The sequence below is a fragment of the Zootoca vivipara genome, chromosome 4 (assembly GCF_965207765.1).
Source record: "Zootoca vivipara chromosome 4, rZooViv2.hap1.1, whole genome shotgun sequence".
Taxonomy (NCBI): domain Eukaryota; kingdom Metazoa; phylum Chordata; class Lepidosauria; order Squamata; family Lacertidae; genus Zootoca; species Zootoca vivipara.
This window is the reverse complement of record NC_142587.1, coordinates 54,714,830-54,734,085: the sequence shown is the minus strand read 5'-3', so window position 1 is coordinate 54,734,085 and position 19,256 is coordinate 54,714,830. Positions and strand designations below refer to the sequence as shown.

Genomic DNA, 19,256 nt, shown 5'->3' with positions numbered 1-19,256 from the left:
ACCATGGTTTCCTATTTAAAAAATGCACTTTGGACTGTTTTTCATGGTGGATTTGCATTAGTACTGCAGCCTTTATCAACTTGGTGAACTCCAGAGGTTTTGTTTTACTACAATTCCCATCAGCTTCAGAAAGCACACCCTATGCTGGCTGGGGCTGATAGGAGTTGTAGTCCAAAACATCTGGGGAGCACCAGGTTGGCAAAGGCTACACCTTCGTTCCAAGTACAGCACATGGTTTTCAGTAGCACCTCCTACCCATTGCAGCTCTTTCTACCTGCAAAAAGGGGGTGGGGGACCCTCTGATTGTAAGAGTCAGATGACCTTCCAGAAGCGTATGGGAGATTGTGTGGAGAACTGTGTTATAGAACAGGAAATCAGTGAAATTTGTGGCATCTGCCTTGCACATGTGCTTTTCACTAGCACAAAAACACTGCTGGATAAGAACCCTTTGGGTGCATCCAGCTCAATTATAATCCAGCACCCCAGTCAAGCCCAGCCCCACTCATTTCAACAGGGCCCCTGGAAGGTGAACTACACCATTTAAACAACAGCCCCAGAGTCCATCTTTTATGAAATGAAAATAAGGTGTTGACCTGTTTGGGTGAATTGCTATGCATCTGAACTGCAGAACTGGTGGTGATGGCAATTGTGGAAGCTTCATCTTCACATTTTCTTCACTAGGACTAAACAATCCACTGTTTCCATCTCCCACACACTGTAGTTGGCCGGTTTTGTTTTAATGGAGCCATGCAAAATGGTGGGAATTTTTGTTTGCAAGCTCTGGAAGGTAGTATGAGGCCAGCTCCTTTCCTCCCATCTGCCTGAGTGAGATGGTAGATCACCACATACTTTGGGGTGAATGTGAGGATTATCCAGTGACTTTTGGAGGAAGCCATTGACTTTTGTTCTTCACTTAGAGAAGCTTGATGACTTTGAGAGCCAAGTGATTAATGCATTTGAGTGGAGGGCAATGGGAAATTTTGTTATTCTGCTGATCAGAATAATTAATTTCTCAAGTTTCTCAAAGGAAAAACAATACAATATGAAACAGAGAAAGGGGAGGGAAAGTACCTCCTTGATCTCTTTGTCAGTGAAGGGGTGGCTCTGAATCCTAGCATTGACTTAGTAACTTTATTCTACACTCCCTTCAGATGCTGTGTCACCTGCAGTGCATTTGTTTACATGAGTTCCTCAGGCTTGGCGACAGCCTCTTCCGGACCTTTGCATGAGTTGAGTCTTGTAACTGCATTTAGCTGGCTTAATTTAGACTGAAAAGAAGAGGCAATTTCCATTTATCGCTTAACTCACCGCATCTTAACATGACATCCACTTCCTCATTGCTCTTCAGTCACGATTTAAGGGCTGCTATGGAAATTATATGCAGCCTCATTCACTTCCTTTAGAAAAGAAAAACTTCTGAAGGCAAGCATTATTTTACAACTAACTTTGTGAAAGCTCCGAACAGCAATTTAGCTGCAGGCCACTCACCAAAGAGGCAGATGGCAAGAAACCCACGTCAAGCAAACTCTGAGGTCACCCCAGTTCCTCACAAGCTGTCTTTGAAACTTGGGTCAAGATTGCAAATGGGTTTCCACATACAAGACCGAAGCTGGGAAGACAGGGGGAAATGTTAGCTCTCTATAGACTATCGCTAGCTACAACCTATTATAGGTTGTAGCCAACTAAGTTCTATTCAGCATATGCCCACTGAAATTGATGGCCCGAAGTTATTAATGTCCATTATTTTCAGGGTCTACTCTGAGTAGGGAGGTGGGACCCAGTCCTGAGTAATTGCAACAGAAGGAATTGTCCATAAAGTCTGTTCCCTGTGCCAAAATTCTTTTCCTGCTAGAGTGCATTTCCTCCTTAAGTTCACAGCTCTTTTTATATTATAGGTAAATCAAAGAGAAGCAGGAGCAGCTTCATCAGCTCAGGACTTCATATTTCAGGCCACATGCTGTTAATGCTAATCGTGATAGGGGTTTTTTTAATTTCTAACTGACTCCTACGTGTTAGCATTAGTAGTGTGTGGTGCTTATTTCCAGAACTGAGATGGAAAAACATCTGCCATTGGTGGGAGGAAAGCAAGAAACACCCATTGTGGGCCACCTTGATGCTGGGAAGATAGAAAATAACTACTTCACATTCAGGTTTGTTTGCTAAAATGTGTGTGTTTTCCCTACTACAGAATGAAACCACTTTCTCAATAAATCTTTTATTAGGATCATGGACACGCACAAGTGACTATGACTTTTTCTATTCATTTGATAAACTGTAGGTTTTATTTTCAAGTCATGTGATTGGGCATCTTTCATTTTGCCTGATGCTTGGAAGTGGATTTCAAGCACTAGAGTAACCACAGAGAGATTCCCCATGGCATTTTCACAGCACTTAAGACACACACACTCCACTAATCCTGCAATCATGCAACTGGCTTCTTCTTTTCTTGACCACTGTCCATCCTGGCTGGTGAAAAGTAGTTCAGGTGGGGAGATGGGATTGACCAGGTGGATCCAGGATGTGGTGAGTGTGTCTTTGTGCAATGGAGTGGCGCCTGCTATCCTTAAACAGGCAGTAGTATATCCACTTGAAGAAACTCACACTGTACCATATGGTTTTTAACTAGCTGCAATTATCCCCTCCTTTGGTAAGTTGGTGGAGAGAAAGGTGGCTGAGCAGCTGCAGAAGTTCCTGAAGGACATGGATTATCAAGATCTGGTTCAATCCAGGCTCAGACATGACTTTGAGGCTTGAATCGAAAGCGGGACAGGGGGAATACATCTCTGCTTCCCAGCCTCTCAGTGACTTTTGATACTACCGACCATGGTATACTCATGCACTGGCTCTGTGGGATGGGTATTGGAGTCACTGTTCTACAGTGGTTTTGTTCCTACCCACATGGTCATGCCTAGACAACAGCAATGGGAGATGGCTTCAACCCCTTGGTCCTTGTGCTGGAGAGTGTTTGGTCACGATCTGGTCTCCAGTGCTGTTCAGTATCTACATGAAGCCACTAGGTGCAGTCATTAGGTGTGTAGAAGTGAAGTGTCATAAGTATGTTCACAGCTCTAATTGACCATACCGGTAACATCACAGTCAGGAGAAGCTGTGCACGATCTAGACTGTTGTCTGGGTGCAGCGGTGGATTGGATGAGGGTCAATAAACTGAGCTTAACCCCTGGGAAGATGGAGGCACTGTGAGTGGGTGGTTCCAGTGGGTAGAAGACTGATCAATTGTCTGTTCTGGATGAATTTGCATGCCCTCTGAAAGAACAGGTTTGGAGTTTGGAGGTGATCCTGGTTCGATCTTTTGTTACTGCGGTCTCTGGTCCAGTCGTGTCCGACTCTGGGGTTCTGGCGCTCATCTTGTTCTATAGGCCGACGGAGCCGGCGTTTGTCCGCAGAAAGCTTCCGGGTCATGTGGCCAGCATGACAAAGCTGCTTCTGGCGAACCAGAGCAGCACACGGAAACACCGTTTAACTTCCCGCCGGAGCGGTCCCTATTTATCTACTTGCACTTTGATGTGCTTTCGAACTGCTAGGTTGGCAGGAGCTGGGACCGAGCAACGGGAGCTCACCCCGTTGCAGGGATTCGAACCACCGACCTTCTGATCAGCAAGCCCTAGACTCTGTGGATTAACCCACAGCGTCACCTGGGTCCCACCTGGGACCTTTTACCAGCTACAGCCATTATTGGACCATGCTATTCTGGCCACTGTGATACATTGGTAACTTCAAGACTTCATTATTGCAATGCATAGGTGGGGTTACTCTATTGGGCCTGCTGCAGACGCTCCAACTGGATCAAACTATCCAGCTACTAGCCATGATAGCTATGCTCCACCTTCAGTGCCAGAGGCTATATGCTTAATACCAGTTGCTGGAAATTTTAAGGGGGGAGAGTGTTGCTGCATACAGGTCTTGGTTTCAGGATTCCCATAGGAATCTGGTTGGCCACTGGTATATAGAGCTACTGAATACGAACATGTGAACATTGCAGCTGCCATACTCCTCTACAATAGCACAGTATGCATAAGCACTGGTGACAGTACCAATGTCCTAATACGATTGGACATCACCTCAAGGTAGAAGTGGATACCCACAATAGGGCACAACACAAGCACAGCTACCTGTAGCCCATGTGTTTACAAAGCAGATATCACATCTATGGGGCAAGGAGAGAAAAATAGCATTGCTACCAAGTTTGTCTGGATTAGTAAACAAGTATCTCAGGATTTGACGCTGGGGAGCTTGCCAAATATATCGTTCCTGCAACATGATGGTAAAATACAGCCTCTGCATCTCACTCACTCATATTTTTCCATCTTCTCCATGAGATAAATGAATATAGACTTCCATACAACTGTTGAAAAAAATTAAAGAGACAATCCAAGTGGCTGGGCTTAATGGAGCAGTGTAGCGACCACTGCATTCACAGCCCCTGTTCAAATCAGCCTGGGTAGGAGTGGAGGAAAAATGCCATTTTGCTACACCAGCTCCCAGGTTGGCATAGTAGTGAAAAGGCCCAAAACACATTTATTGCCATCATGTGATAGCTGCAGAGCTGGCTCAGGGTGGGGTGTGTGTAGTATTGCATATTGCAAGATTTCCATTTCTGTCATCCACCCCCTAAATAAACCCAGTTTTTCCCCTTCAACTGTTTCAAAGTTTCCAGAAACTTGACACCCTAGACCCAGCAGCAAGAAAGGCCCACCACTATGGAAATGAAGGTGGGATTTGGGTACTAAAATTAGTGCAGCAGATTTCAGAGTAAGCCAAGGCTTGATGCAGATGTGTGCATCTACAGTACATGTGCAACTACAACAAGTTCTCACGTACACACCCATGAATGGAAAACCACTCTGGTAGATTCAAAACAGGACAGTCTGAGCAGCAGGAGATGCAATGATCTGTCTACCTCACTGATCCAGTAAAATTTTAATTCAACCTCACAACCAGTCACCTTCCTCAGTAAGGAGGGCTAAGGGGCTAGGTGGTTAGTCCTCCCCATCAACAAATGGTGCCAGCCATGCATCTGATATATGGATGCTCCCACAATACAAGGAGGCAGACAAGAGGAACCACCTGACTGGGAAAGCAACGGTGTGTGGTACAAGTGAAAGTTAGTCTGCATATATAGAGAGAGCTGATTCTTTACCATGTGAGTCAATGACCAGCATCAGCTCTTCAAAACCTCAGGCAGACATCTCCCTCTGTCCCGCTAGCATGGATTCTATTTCCAGGGATATCAAGGGCTGAAGCTGATAACTCAGCTTGCCAATTCTGTATGCAAGAAAGAAGAACCTGTGGTCTTCTGGATATTGCTCAATTACAGCTCTCATCATCCTTGACCATCATCTGCCATTACATGGAAATGGAGGTAAAGTTCAGTCTTACTGAAGACTGGGGGCAGGGGCTGCTCAAAATACACTCTACTGCTGCAACAGGTTACAGCATTGCCCTTTGCATTTTTGAAAGACAGGTCTGTGTTCCAGTCTCATCATTTCTTTGACTGATGTTCTCCGGCTGGATCTGAATGCGTCCTTCAAGTTTATTTAAAACACTGTAATATGCATATGTTTAATTGACTTGTAGAGAACACATCCACAGGGACAGCACTGTAGCAGCAACATCTACCATGAACTGAATTTGAACTCATGCAACACAATTCCTGATGCAGAATTTTAAGTCACCAGGTTACCACACCAGAGAATGTATGGTTTAATGTCACTGCCGTAGCCCTCATTTGGTGGTGATGCTTCAGGACTTCATAGCCCATGGTAATATAAAATACATACATAACCCAGTACATATCAACTGTAAAATGTGCCCAGACTACAGGCTATGGACAGACATTATAGATGAGGGGGGGGACATTATTATCTAACTGGATTTGAAACCAACTTTCCCAATTCCAGTTGCAGCAATCCTGTTGGCATAATTTAATGGAAGCTTGCAGGTGTGCCAACACAAAGACTTCTAAAACTGTAAAGTTGGAAGGGACTCGGAGGATCATCAAATCCAACCTCCTACCATGCAGGAATGTGCAGCCATCCTATATGGGGATTGAACTTGCAACCTTGGCATTATCAGCACCGTGCTCTAACCAACTCAGCTATCCAGTGAACTTTCCCATCTGTAAAACTTTCGTTGATGTTTTTATGTTTACACCTTACTTCTGATTTGATGAAGTAGGAGCAAGGGCCAACAAATGCTTTTGTGTCCGAGTCTATGAAAACCTATGGTCAGAAGTCCTCTTTGGGGGATTGATTGAACAATGAAACGGTACTATACAAAGAAAACACAATTTAATGTTGACCAGTTTTACCCATATGCAAATTAGAAACACTTAGGCTGTTTCAGTATTTGAGATTTCATTTTCATCTTTTGCTTCTTTCATTTTGTCTTCACTGATCTGCAAAACACAGTAAACAATTTACTGGAAGCATATATTTTCATATGCTACTTGTACCAGCTCCTAGTCGTTCTTGCTCCTTCATTTATAGCAAGTGAAGAAACACTGCACTCATATTAAACAACCTGTATATTAGCAGCTACTCTTTTTTCAACATGGAGATTTCTCAACAAAACTGTGGTATTTGATCTATGAATGGCAAAGACACAGCATAGCTTTTGCCTCCCTTGGGAAATGCTAATTTCCTCCACCTTTAGGCATTAACACTTTCTCACTGAAAACTGTTCTATTAATACACACCATATTGGAGGAAATTACAGTTCTGTTTTAGTTGCATATGCAAATTGGGATTGCAAAGCAAAGTTCCCATACTTTTTGAAGTTGTACAAATAAGCAGCAAAACTTTCAACAGATGGGCTAATATGGATCATGTAAAACTGATAATTTAAAATTTGCATTTTTGTATACATTTTGATCCTTAGCCCTCTAAGAAAAAAAATTAAAGACCCAAAGATAGCATGTCAATGACAACAACAACAACAACAACAACAACAACAACAACAACAACAACATAATATTGCAAGTAGACTTACTAGGTTTTGAGACCTTTCCCGCAACCTGTGCCATATTGTGTGATGAAGCTGGAATATGAAAGGGTACATTCAAGTATATTGCCAGACATATGTCTTACCATGTCTACTTTAATGGCCTATGAGAACAACTACTCTGACAAGAACTTCCGTCACAACAGTTTCACAATAACTACTCAAAAGGGTTTTATCCAACTTAGTCATACCCTTAGCCGGCCCACTGTAATCAGTGGACTAGTTAGCCATGACTAAATTAAGCCCACTGATTTCAATGGCTCTCTCCAGTATGATTTAACAAGATAAAACTTAAAGCGTAACAGTATTTCTTTATACTGTATGTATTTGGGTTATTTTGTTTATTAATAAAATATAATTGAAAAAAGGAAAGCACGTAACACTTCGGTGAGTTAACTTTAAGTGCCAGAAGAAGAGTATCAATTTATTTCAAATATCTGTATCAACTGCATCATGTTGCCTTTTATTGTAAGCAACTTTGTAAACTGAGTTTTTAAAAACCGCAAATAAATAAAAACAACTTGCGGTGTGTGTGTGTGTGCGTGGACATAAAATGATTTCTAAATGCAAGCACATGCTTGTAACAAAATTATTTAAGTATGTACAAAGAGATTTCTTTCAGCTATCAACAAAAACTGCCAAGGGAGCACTGATCCAACACACACAAGCTGTTTAACACCTTTAACAAGGTTGTTCTCTATGCTATACAAGAAAGATCTGTTGCAAATGGACAACCAACAAATAGTATTAAATGGTCTGGTTGGGGGAAGTGGGGAACAGACTCCTTTAGGGAAGCATCCAACATCACATAAACAGAATTTCAGTTGTGTGACAGGACTTCCCCTTCTTCTCTGCTCATACCCTCCCTGCCCCGCCCCCCTGCCCCAAATCTGCTTCAGAGGGCATCTAGGTTAGGAACCTTAAAGAAGCTGTGCTGCTTTTTATTCTTCATTAAACGGAATAGATGGTCTTCTACGTCAAATTTATATTTATATACTGAAAGTGATTCAAGTTATTTATTTAATTAAATAACATTTGCACCCAGGGTTTCCCTTAAAAAAAGGATCAAAAACCTAACAATTAAGTTAAAAAGAAATGTAATTAACACAGGAAGGCTCCCTATGACAAAACTCAAAAAATAAAGCCGTTTAATGGGGGTGGGATGCTCCAATGTTGTTGGACTTCAACTCCCATCAGCCCCAGCCAGCACAGCCCAAAGTCAGGGATGATGGGATTTGTAATTCCACAACAGTGGGAGGGAAACAGCACTTCCATGACTGCTGTATAACAATTTTTGGTTTCCTCCTCTTCGTGCCATTTATAATTTACAGGTTTCTAATGAATGAGTTTCTACTTATTCTGAGAAAAAGAGTAGTGGTAAACACATTGGAACTAAAAGTGCCATATCTCATGTCTAACAGGATAACTGAAGCTACAACTTTTATTGAAGCCCTGATGATGGAAAAAAAGTAACAGACGCATCCACATTAACAAGCATCTTTTATGCCCCTTTCTTCAATCACAAATATCTATAAGCAAACTGATGGCTTACCTTTAAGTAAATTGGAACAGAGAGACCCTGGAATCTCCGCATAAGCTCAGACTCAGCGCTTGGAACATTATGAGCAGCTGTCACTTCGTACTGGTGACATAGGCTGGTTCTGGGAATCTGTGGGCCTTCGCTAATGTCTACAAAGTCACCTAACCTGATTGAAAGCAAGGAAAGATTAATAACTTCATTATTTTTTTAAAGTGTATTTCCCAAAGAAAACCAACAATTGTCTCATTCACTGCAAAACAAATGTCCTGCCAATGTGATGCACCAATAGTCAGTAGATTTCAGAACTGTTCTTTTAGAAAATCTGATGTTTATAGGTGAAGCTGTTTATAGGAGGAACCAAGAAGTCTATGTGCTATTATCTGTGTCACCTGCATTGACAGAGGAGATACATCTTTTGGGAACCCCAAAGGGAAGGTACCAGATTATTGTGGTAACACCATAATAAACCTAGCCTATGAAATCTAGTAAATAGGACCACTTACACGTAGTAGTTTGATTTTTAAAAGCCAGTTTAAGGCATTTTGAACATTCTAGGCAGAAGAAGTCAAAGCCCGAGAGCTCCCTATCCTGTAAGCAGAACTCTGCTCTTGGAACTCTAGATCCAACTCACAAGTACATTACATACAAACACATTTAAAATGTGATCTATTTCTATGCTGCTCTTCAATGTAAAATATCCCCACAGAGTTTCACCCCATGACTAGAGTATGACTGAAAGCTGTTAAGCAAGTTGCCTATTTGTACCTTCATTGTATCTGGGGAAGTTCAAATCATTTTTGTGACTTGATGACAGGTACCTCACAGTTACAAGGAATCCTAACGCGCTCTCTCTCTCTATATATATATATATATAATCCTAGTTATAAAACAAAGGCAAACAGGATTTTGCTCACCTGTGCAATTTTACTATTCTTTCGGAGTTCTGTGAAGCTTGCTGTTCAATTAACTCCCTTTTGTACCTACAGAACCAGAAAAGAGGCTCATAACATCACAAGGTATAAAGTGGAAGATCATCACCGAACTGGAAGAATACACATTACTACTAGGTTCAACAGCCCTCTTTCCAAGGAGTTCTTCTCAAGGAATTGTCAAAAGAGCATCTTTCTTACAGTCCGCCAGTCCTGGGTAAGCAGTAGGAGACGGCTTCCTCCAGTTAATTACTCAAACCCACAACAAACAGTGACGGTGAAGTTAACTAAGATACATTACGAGCTCCACAATATTCTACATTCAGGCTTAAGCACATTGCTTCTCTTAGACATCTCCCTTTACTTATACTCATTAACACTCTTTGTAGTAGAGTAATTTACACTAGCTAAAGGTAAAGGTAAAGGGACCCCTGACCATTAGGTCCAGTTGTGACTGACTCTGGGGTTGCGGCGCTCATCTCACGTTATTGGCCGAGGGAGCCGGCGTACAGCTTCCAGGTCATGTGGCCAGCATGACAAAGCCGCTTCTGACAAACCAGAGCAGCACACGGAAACACCGTTTACCTTCCCGCCGGAGCGGTACCTATTTATCTACTTGCACTTTGAGGTGCTTTCGAACTGCTAGGTTGGCAGGAGCTGTGACCGAGGAACGGGAGCTCACCCCAGCGCGGGAATTCGAACCACCAACCTTCTGATCGGCAAGCCCTAGGCTCTGTAGTTTAGACCACAGCGCCACCCACTTCCCACCACATTAGACTATCTACTACACAGCAATAAATAAGTTACGTATGTAAGCTCTCTCACAGGTATGCATGACATATATGGCTGCTTGGTTGACTAGAGTTGTTCCACAGTCCTTTAATTACCAGAAACAGACTGTAGTGCCATCTACTGGCAAAAATGATGAAAAACTTCAGGTCAGTACCTTAGTAACTGAAAATTAACATTACAGTGGTACCTTGGTTTAAGAACAGTCCTGTTTACGAACAATTCGGTTTACGAACGCCACAAAACCAGAAGTAATGTCCCAGTTTGAGAACCTACCTCGGTCTAAGAATGGAATCTGAACGGTGGAAGGGCACCGGCGGCGGGAGGCCTCATTAGGGAAAGCGTGCCTCGGTTTAAGAACGGTATCAGTTTAAGAATGCACTTCCGGAACGGATTAAGTTCATAAACCGACATACCACTGTAATTGTTTAATGTAACCAATTGGACCAGCTTAAATTATATATAAAACTTATCTCGTGAAACACAATACACAATTTCAGCAGAAGATACAGGTGGCCTGCTTTTAAACAACATGTGCTATTAAACATAATATGGTAATACTGACTTGTTATGCTGAAAAATTTCAAGTGCCACTTTTGCATCAACATCCAGCATTTCAAACGGAAGGTCTTTATGAATTAGTTTGTTAACGTCTTTTGTAAGCGAATGGAGACTTTCCTTGGAAAAGAAGAAAAAGTGTATGTATACAGAGATCAACAAGACAAGCAAGGAATACAGAATGCAAGTTAGCTCAGATGACTGAAATCCATGCCATGTAAGGGTTAGCCCTCATCCTCCACTGGATTTCCCAATTAAGATAAGTCTTGCCTATGCTCAGCCTTGGAGTAAGGCAAGACGATGCAATATATAGACAACAGATAGTAAATATTTACTGTTCCCGGTGATTTTTCCTGGTTTGTAATGTTTCATACCCTTATCCCCCATAGACTGTAAAATTATTTAGCTTATTTGGTTTTACAGCCACCCATGAAAAGTGCTCTCACTACTTTACTTCCAAGCAAGGCAAATAGTAGTCACTCTGGACCCAGCCTGAAACTGCATTTATGGATTAAATAATAGACCAGAGCTTTCCAAATGCTTCATGTAGGTGACATACTTTTTAGATATGCATCATTTTGTGACATGGTAATTCAGTTTTACTAGCAAACCAGAGGTTAAACTAACCCCTTTCCAGTCCCAGGAGGAGCGCGGGGAGTGTTTGCACGACACAACAACACACTGCAGCCGACAAAAACGTGTTGTGACATGACAGTTCAGAAAGATCTGTAACAGACCTTCTCTATTATACAAGCTCTTGCATGGGAAGGTCAATCTCAGTTTATAAAAAGTAATTTGTAGTTAATTAATTCTCATTTTCACTGTTGAAACTAATACAAGTAAAAGGGGAGGAATCATTTGTAGAGTAGAGAATCATTTTTACTGTGCATGCTACAAAATGAGGCATAGCTATTTGATCTTTATCTGGGGGCCTTTTTGTTTCCGCATTTATTTAGCTGTGTACAAAAATGGTCTAAAAATCAATTTCTTTTAATGCTTAGAATCATAGAATTGGAAGTGCCCACAAGGGTTATCTAGTCCAACCCCCTGCAATGCAGGAATCTTCTTTCCAACATAGGGCTGGAACCCACGACCCTGAGATTTTAAATTTCATGCTCTACTGTGACTGAGCTATCCATAGGGTTATCACTAATTAGAGCATCCTATGCGCACCCAAGATTTGTTTCGGAGGGTCCCACAATCCCCCAGAGCAGATTTTAAGGGCACGAAGAAGAGGAAAGGATAGGAAGGGGAAATCCCAATACACAAGGAGAACTCTCTTCTGCTCAGGAACAGGCAATGTTGGATACAAGCTTTAGGATCCTAGCCAATGTCTACTGGACTGTATTTGCCGGCAAGTAGATCTGTGTTTGGTGAAAATCTCCCCTGTATTTGGTAACACTGAATAACCAATTATCCCCCAAATAAAGAGTACACTGGAACATGTCTAGTGAATCATCATCATACTTACTGCAGTTGGTTTCCAATCGTCAAGTCTGCTGTCCAAGATTACATCGTAGCAAAAAGCTCCAGATATCACTGCATGGCAAGTCAAGATCCAAAAGAAAATGAGTAATTTTTGAAGTTAAGTCTGAACTAAACCTATTTTGCAATCCTAATGGTAGCCAACTTATGGGGCTTCCTACAGTATCGGAATGCTCTTATACATTTATTTCAGTAACGCAACTTAAAAGGTGAAACCAATATCTGAGATAGATGCATGACACGCAAAGCAAGATACGTCAAGCCTTTATTTATTGTAATTGTAATTATTTGTCGTTAGGCGGGCCAATTATAAATGGAATGTAATTAATGAAATGTAATAGCGATGTTTATTTTTGTATTGTTGTAACTATTTGTTTTATTACTGTGGAATTTCCAAAAGAAAGCATTTGTAAAAATTAAAAGAAAAATAAAAAATAATAAGTTGCATTACTGAAATAAATGCACTTTTTGGCGACATCCTAATTTTCCGAGTTTCACCTGTACGTGTTTATGGTGCAGCCAATGTGGAATATTGGGTATGATTATGGTTGCACCATCTAAAAAGGGTAGCAATAGCCTAGAGTAGGAAAAGAGGAGAGCAACCACAGTGATTATAGGGGTTGGGGCATTTTCTCTACAGGAAAGATAAATAAAACCTGAGTGACTATTAAGGTCAACCTCTGACACTGCCTTCTGGTGACTGGAGAAAAGGGTTTGCACTTGCATTTTTTCAGTCCTTTTTCAGGGAGGTTCTCCAGTGTCAATGTTGTTCTCTTTTCCGTAAAGGTGAAAGCATTTTTATCTGCTCAGACCTCTTAGATTGTCTACAATTTTATCAGAGGTAAGTTACACTGAGATTCCATGAAGTTGACTAACAGTAGATTCCAAACAGCTAAGTAATATTTTGTCATGCAACTTTTAACTAACTTATAGAATTGTCTGCTACAAGATATGGCAATGGCCATTAATGATGCAAACAGATAAAAATTATTTGATCCATTTGCAAAGCAGGTTTTCTCTTTCCTCAAATCTTCTCACAAAGGGCCACTACAGAGCTGAGGAGAGGATGGGGAAGTCCACTCCTACGAGATTAGAATTACCCTAAATTACCAAAGCTTTTGAAATGCATGAATTAAGCAGACCTTTAATCAAAGAACCTTCTACATGTGTTCCAATATACTATTCACCAACTTTCAAGAACAATAAAAGTTTGCAACAGCAAAACATGTACCTGGCACTTCCGGAGCTCTAACAAGAGTGACTGGGTATTCATCTTTAAATGCCTGTTCTAATACACAGCCCAGCATCATAGCACAAGAGCGCCAATAGGCCTGTAACAAAGGATTTCAAACAAACTTCATTTATGCTATGCCAAGACAGTTCAGTTCAAGTGAAAACAGAGCGTAAATAGTCTCAAAAGATCTTTCTAGAAATTGTTTGCTATATGGTAGGATCCAGATTTCCCATTAGAGGAATGGCCAGACTCTTTCCATTTTTGGAGGGCACCAAGATCCAAAAGAGACTCTCCGATAGAGGAAAACAAGAAAGCAATATTCAATTATTCCTCCTTTCTCCTGTCTCCTCAAGCTGCTTCCTACACTATTCCAGAGGGTCTCACAATTTTATGGAGAGCTTTCCAGGACACACAGGGTAAAGGAGAAATTGGGGGAGTTTCCTTCCCTGCCTTCCTCTTTCAGAGTAAAATAGAATTTCACTGAGCTATTCTGGATTCAACCCTTATTGTCCTGCATTTCTTGCTGTTCTACTATAAACAAGAAGAGTATTGTTTATGCAGTTATGTGGAAAGAGATATAAATGTACTACAGAAGTGTGTGATTTAAAAATAGAAGAAAACCGGGAAGCCAAAAATTTTGAATAATACATAAAGAGGAATCATATATGACTATGTATCAATTATTTTCTGCCCTCATCTTTGTGCTTGTATTCAACACGCAAGATTCAAATCCTTCTCTTCCTTAGGTTTTATTCGAAAAAAGCTTCAACTCAAAGGGAAGAAAACACTGTGAAGAAAAATGGTAGAAACATACTTTGTTCACCTCCTCCGGATCTTCACTTTTGAAAGTAAGAAACTGAATTTCACAGGAGCGAGTCAAAGGCCTGTACATATCCCAGATTTGTCCATCGACAAGGGCAAGTACCGATCTCCTACAGTGCCATTCACTTAAATCTAGGAAATGAGAAAAACTACAAAAAGTACAGCAAAATAATAGCAATAGTGCAGTTGTACTTTGTTTACAATGATCAGCCAGCCAATAAACCACCAATTAAAAAAGAGTGAGCAGCATTCTCCATGGACCAGCTGTTGCTCAGCCTTTACTGTCAGACACTATCAGAGCTCAAAACCATTTGGGATAACAGAAGAGAAAGGAGAGGACCTAGTCAGCCTATTTATTTATTTTTAGATCATCTTGTAAAATGTTGTAAAGTAATTGGATGGATGGAGCATACTTCTCCTTCTTAGCTTGTTAGGAATTCCTAATAGATGTGAAATTAAAAATCAGGCAGGCATCCTTTTTGATGGCCAGGGAAAGGTGGAACTAACAATGTTGGAGATTAACAAGGGTGGGATACCACTGGACCTCAGCCTAATTTTGAAAACCTTCTGGAAGGGATCATTCAAGTCCTTTGAAGAGCAGTCTGCCTCCCCATGCAAGCAACCTGTTGGGCAGGGAAGAATAGGATGCAAGAGAGAAAGACTGAACACCTGAAAGCGAGAGAGAGAAAGGGTGGCTGTCTTCCATTGACAGGTTACTCCTTAAGGAATGGGGGCCCGTGAAAGGGGGGGAACCCTCTACTCTCAACATACCAGATTGCTATGCCCCATCAATAGATGATAAAGTATAAAGGGATGGGGATAACCTATGGCGGGAGATTTCTGAATGGGATACAGGAGAAACTGGGTAATGGAACTGATTTTACTCCCTTTGGAACAGTGAATTAGATTTACTTAAAAAAGGAACATTTATCACAAGGACATTCTTCTTCATATACAATTAGCTGATGTACTGTCTGTCTTTTAAAAAGTGTGGTTTTGATTTGCCATTTGGCTTAAGGGTGACATAACTACAGCCCTCCATTTGCAAGTACTTACGCATAGCACAAGTGTAAGGAGTGGAAAGCCCCTTGTTCATTATAAATAAAGTGCCTGGATGAGGTTTGCCAACATATTTAACTTCAATCTTCTCAATTCGTGGATAAAGTGACAATTGTCTCTCTTTCTCTTTTGTGAAGAGCTCATTGCGCATCTGAGCAATGTCAGCTACTGAGAGTTGAGGAGCGGGAGCTGTTGAAACAAGCCCTGGAAATAAAAGAAGTCTCATCAAACAGCATATTGCTTCATTTTAGTAAACAAAACAATCCCATTCCAGAACAGTTCCTTGGGAGCAAGCTCTAAGGATCTAAGTGGAATAGTATATAATTTATATATTATCAAGAAATGTTGCAGTTAACAAGACTTTGACAAGTTTTGAAACTATTAGGTAAATTCATTACTTACTATCAATATCTATAATGAATAATCAGCATAAGAAAAAGTACTTCATATATTCAGAAGTTCAAACATGTTCTTTAAATATACAATTCTATTATACCTTACCAACAAGTCGGATCTAAAAGCAATACTGCTGTGCCAGTATTCAAGGGCCTTTCCACATATCCATATTTTCATAGCTAGAACTAACTTGATCCAGTTTAATAGCCTTATCACTACATGCTACATTCGGGAGAGTGGTATCAGTGCTGTACAGGAAATTACTATTAATATGTTCACTGTTGTAACTGAAGGAAGGGAGGAAATTTTAATCATGGTGTAATAGTTACAGTATTGAACTAGTACTGGGGAGAACTAGTTTTGAATCCTCACTCACTTGGTGACCGTGGGCAAGACACACTGCCCAACCTAACCTACCATACAGGGCTGTTGTGAGCATAATTGGGAAGTGTGAAGTAAGTACCAGCTTGAGTTCTTTGGACAAGATACATAAAATACATTTCAAAGTCCAAAAAATGGTGCAGGAGTTATGGCAAACCCTTTAAAAGTTGTGGGATGGAATAATCACAGTGTTTTCTCTCCTCCCACTTGCACACAAAACAAAAGGCTTTTTTTTTTTTTAAGGCAGGCGTGTCCTTGTAAATGTTTAGGCTGCCACTATTATCTGTCCAGGGGACGCAGGTGGTGCTGTGGGTTAAACCACAGAGCCTAGGGCTTGCTGATCAGAAGGTCGGCGGTTCGAATCCCCGCAACGGGGTTGCTTGCGCCAGGCTTCGAGGTCTTCGACCTGGGCTTCGACCCATTGCTTGGTCCCAGCTCCTGCCAACCTAGCAGTTCAAAAGCACGTCAGAGTGCAAGTAGATAAATAGGTACCGCTCCAGCAGGAAGGTAAACAGCGTTTCCATGTGCTGCTCTGGTTCGCCAGAAGCGGCTTTGTCATGCTGCCCACATGACCTGGAAGCTGTACGCCGGCTCCCTTGGCCAATAATGCGAGATGACCGCGCAACCCCAGAGTCGGTCACGACTGGACCTAATGGTCAGGGGTCCCTTTACCTTTATTATCTGTCCACTAATATATATGCCAGTCAAATTACCGTATTCAGACCATACAAAAAGGATGGGCCCTGCTCACAGCACAAAGCTTCTACATACCGCACAAGAGCACGTCAAACAGTGCCCTACCCCAGCAGCACACACTGCCCTATCCACAAATCAGGCTTCCTATTCGTCCTATTGAAACTTAGCAAAATGTAAGGTTTACCAAGCTGCAATATCTCTGGAGAAAGAGAGGAAGAGGAAGGAGCATGGCACCACCCACAAAGAGCAAAACTGGATACAAAGCTCACAGCCTCGAACTCGTTATGAACCTTCATAACTTGGCTTAGAATTTGGCCTAAAAATTAAATATACAACCAAGCCCCAGCGTGCAAAGAATGATGCTTTCGAAGGGCAAAGGAGTGGGTGGGAAACCAGCATTTCTTCACTTGGGAAAGCAAAGCACTGCAGCTCCCCACGTGCTGAAATGGGACATGCAAATCAACTGGGAATGGGAAGGGGCAACGTTTTTCTCCCCCCCCCCCCCAGCCGCCAGCCTGACCCGGCCATTCCCCGGCGCACTCACTCCTGCTGCAGCCTCGCCACAGTCCGCGGTTCCTCCAAAGAGAAGCCATCGCCAGGCTGATCCTTCGCCCTCGAAGCCCGGCGCAAGCGGAGCACCAACAGTCGTCGCCTTCCGGAAAACAGCGGCCGCGAAACAAAGGTTCCGCCTCTCTTTCCCAGCGCGGCTCCTGACGGATTTTTTTATTTTGCCTGCAGCTTCCGGAGGAGGAGGAAGCTCGTGAAACGGTCCCTCATGGGCTATAGGTTTGGAAGGAGCGGGCTGAGGCGCCTGCTCCTCTCTCGGCTACTCGAGCGATTCTTTCAGGCCGTTTTGACAGCTGCAGCTGGACAGGCAGAAATGCAAGAGGTGCACCAGTGGGCAGGGCTACTGTGCCTATTTGATTTCTGTCCGCTGTACAGCTGCTGCAAGGAAACTGTCCAGGAGAGGGAGGGGTTGCAAACAGGGCTTCTCTCTATTCACACAGTGATCACCACCAACCAGGCGCCTTGGCACCCGCAAAGGCTTTCGCGGATGCCTCAGTTGCTCTAGACCAGGCATCCCCAAACTCGGCCCTCCAGATGTTTTGGGACTACAATTCCCAGCATCCCTGACCACTGGTCCTGTTAGCTAGGGGTGATGGGAGTTGTAGTCCCAAAACATCTGGAGGGCTGAGTTTGTGGGTGCCTGCCCTAGACTGACGCTGACCTTTCTTTAAAAAGAAAAAGTATGTCTCTAACCCTAGAAAGTTGTAGGGCAAAATGGGCAGGTACCATCTAAGTCAGGCATCCCCAACCTGCTGCCCTCCAGATATTTTGACCTACAACTCCCATGATCCCTAGCTAACAGGACCAGTGGTCAGAGGTGATGGGAATTGTAGTGCAAAACATCTGGAGGGCTGAAGGTTGGGACTGCCTGATCTAAGTCATTTCTGTGAAATGGGGGGGGGCGTGGCCACTTTGTGTATTTTTCCAGGTACTGGGGGATGCTGCCTATTGCTATTCAACAGTGACAGTATTTGTGGAGATCGCCACAATATTGATTTTACATGCACAACCAGGACTAGCAGAACATAGCTGACACCCCCCACTTCTATAAAACTTGTTTTTTCTTTTCATAGACTCTTATTTTTGCAGGGTTTTTTTTTTTACCTCTCATGCGCATGCGCAAACAGTTGTTCATTATATTTGCTTTTTACCTTAGATTCGTTTGCAGAAATTCTCCATACACTATCTGTAAAATTACCAAGTTCCAACAGCCTTTGATCAGTTTGGCTGGTACAACCACAGTTGACATATTTGACTGACCTCATAACAAAAGTCAGCCACTGATGACATGATGGAGACCACAATAGGAACCAAAATGGCATGGTTTGATATTTTAATGTGTAGCTAGGGCAGGAATAGCTTGCTAGTCTATGGTCTCGGGAACAGGAGTAGATAGCTCAACATTTCAAGTATCCATTGGATCCATGCTGGGTAAAGAAGATGGCACCTCAGGTATTTGCAGGCAACAAGTAAATATCTTTATGGGGACAAATTCAGACAGTGGTATCTCTCATCCTATATGGTGTCCTTTCACCACTACCCTCAGGTTATCTCTCATGGTGCACCAGACAGACCCATCAGGGATAATAGCCTCAGCTCTCTTTTGCTGCTGCTCCTCTGCTGCTCTTTCCTAGCCTCTGGCTTTCCGTGATAAAGAGCATGTCCTCCAAATGTATGCATTTAAATAAATATAAGCAGCTTTCCCGAATGTATACATTTTTCATGCACATGCATTTTTGTAGAGACCTGCATTGCCAAATTTGGAGACGTGTGAATTTCA

At 42.3% G+C, this 19,256-nt stretch overlaps 1 protein-coding gene across 1 annotated transcript; it reads right to left on the bottom strand.

Annotated features, from left to right (window-relative positions):
* Positions 1-6,291: 6,291 nt before the first annotated feature.
* On the bottom strand, positions 6,292-17,525 carry MRPL39 (mitochondrial ribosomal protein L39). The gene is made up of 10 exons (XM_035116350.3): positions 17,454-17,525; positions 15,434-15,640; positions 14,370-14,509; positions 13,553-13,652; positions 12,308-12,375; positions 10,844-10,956; positions 9,475-9,540; positions 8,573-8,726; positions 7,009-7,056; positions 6,292-6,415 (listed from the first exon to the last, which is right to left on the bottom strand). Exons 1-10 carry the CDS (start codon positions 17,500-17,502, stop codon positions 6,350-6,352), a joined length of 1,011 nt encoding a protein of 336 aa, XP_034972241.1. The 5' UTR covers positions 17,503-17,525; the 3' UTR covers positions 6,292-6,349.
* Positions 17,526-19,256: the final 1,731 nt, after the last annotated feature.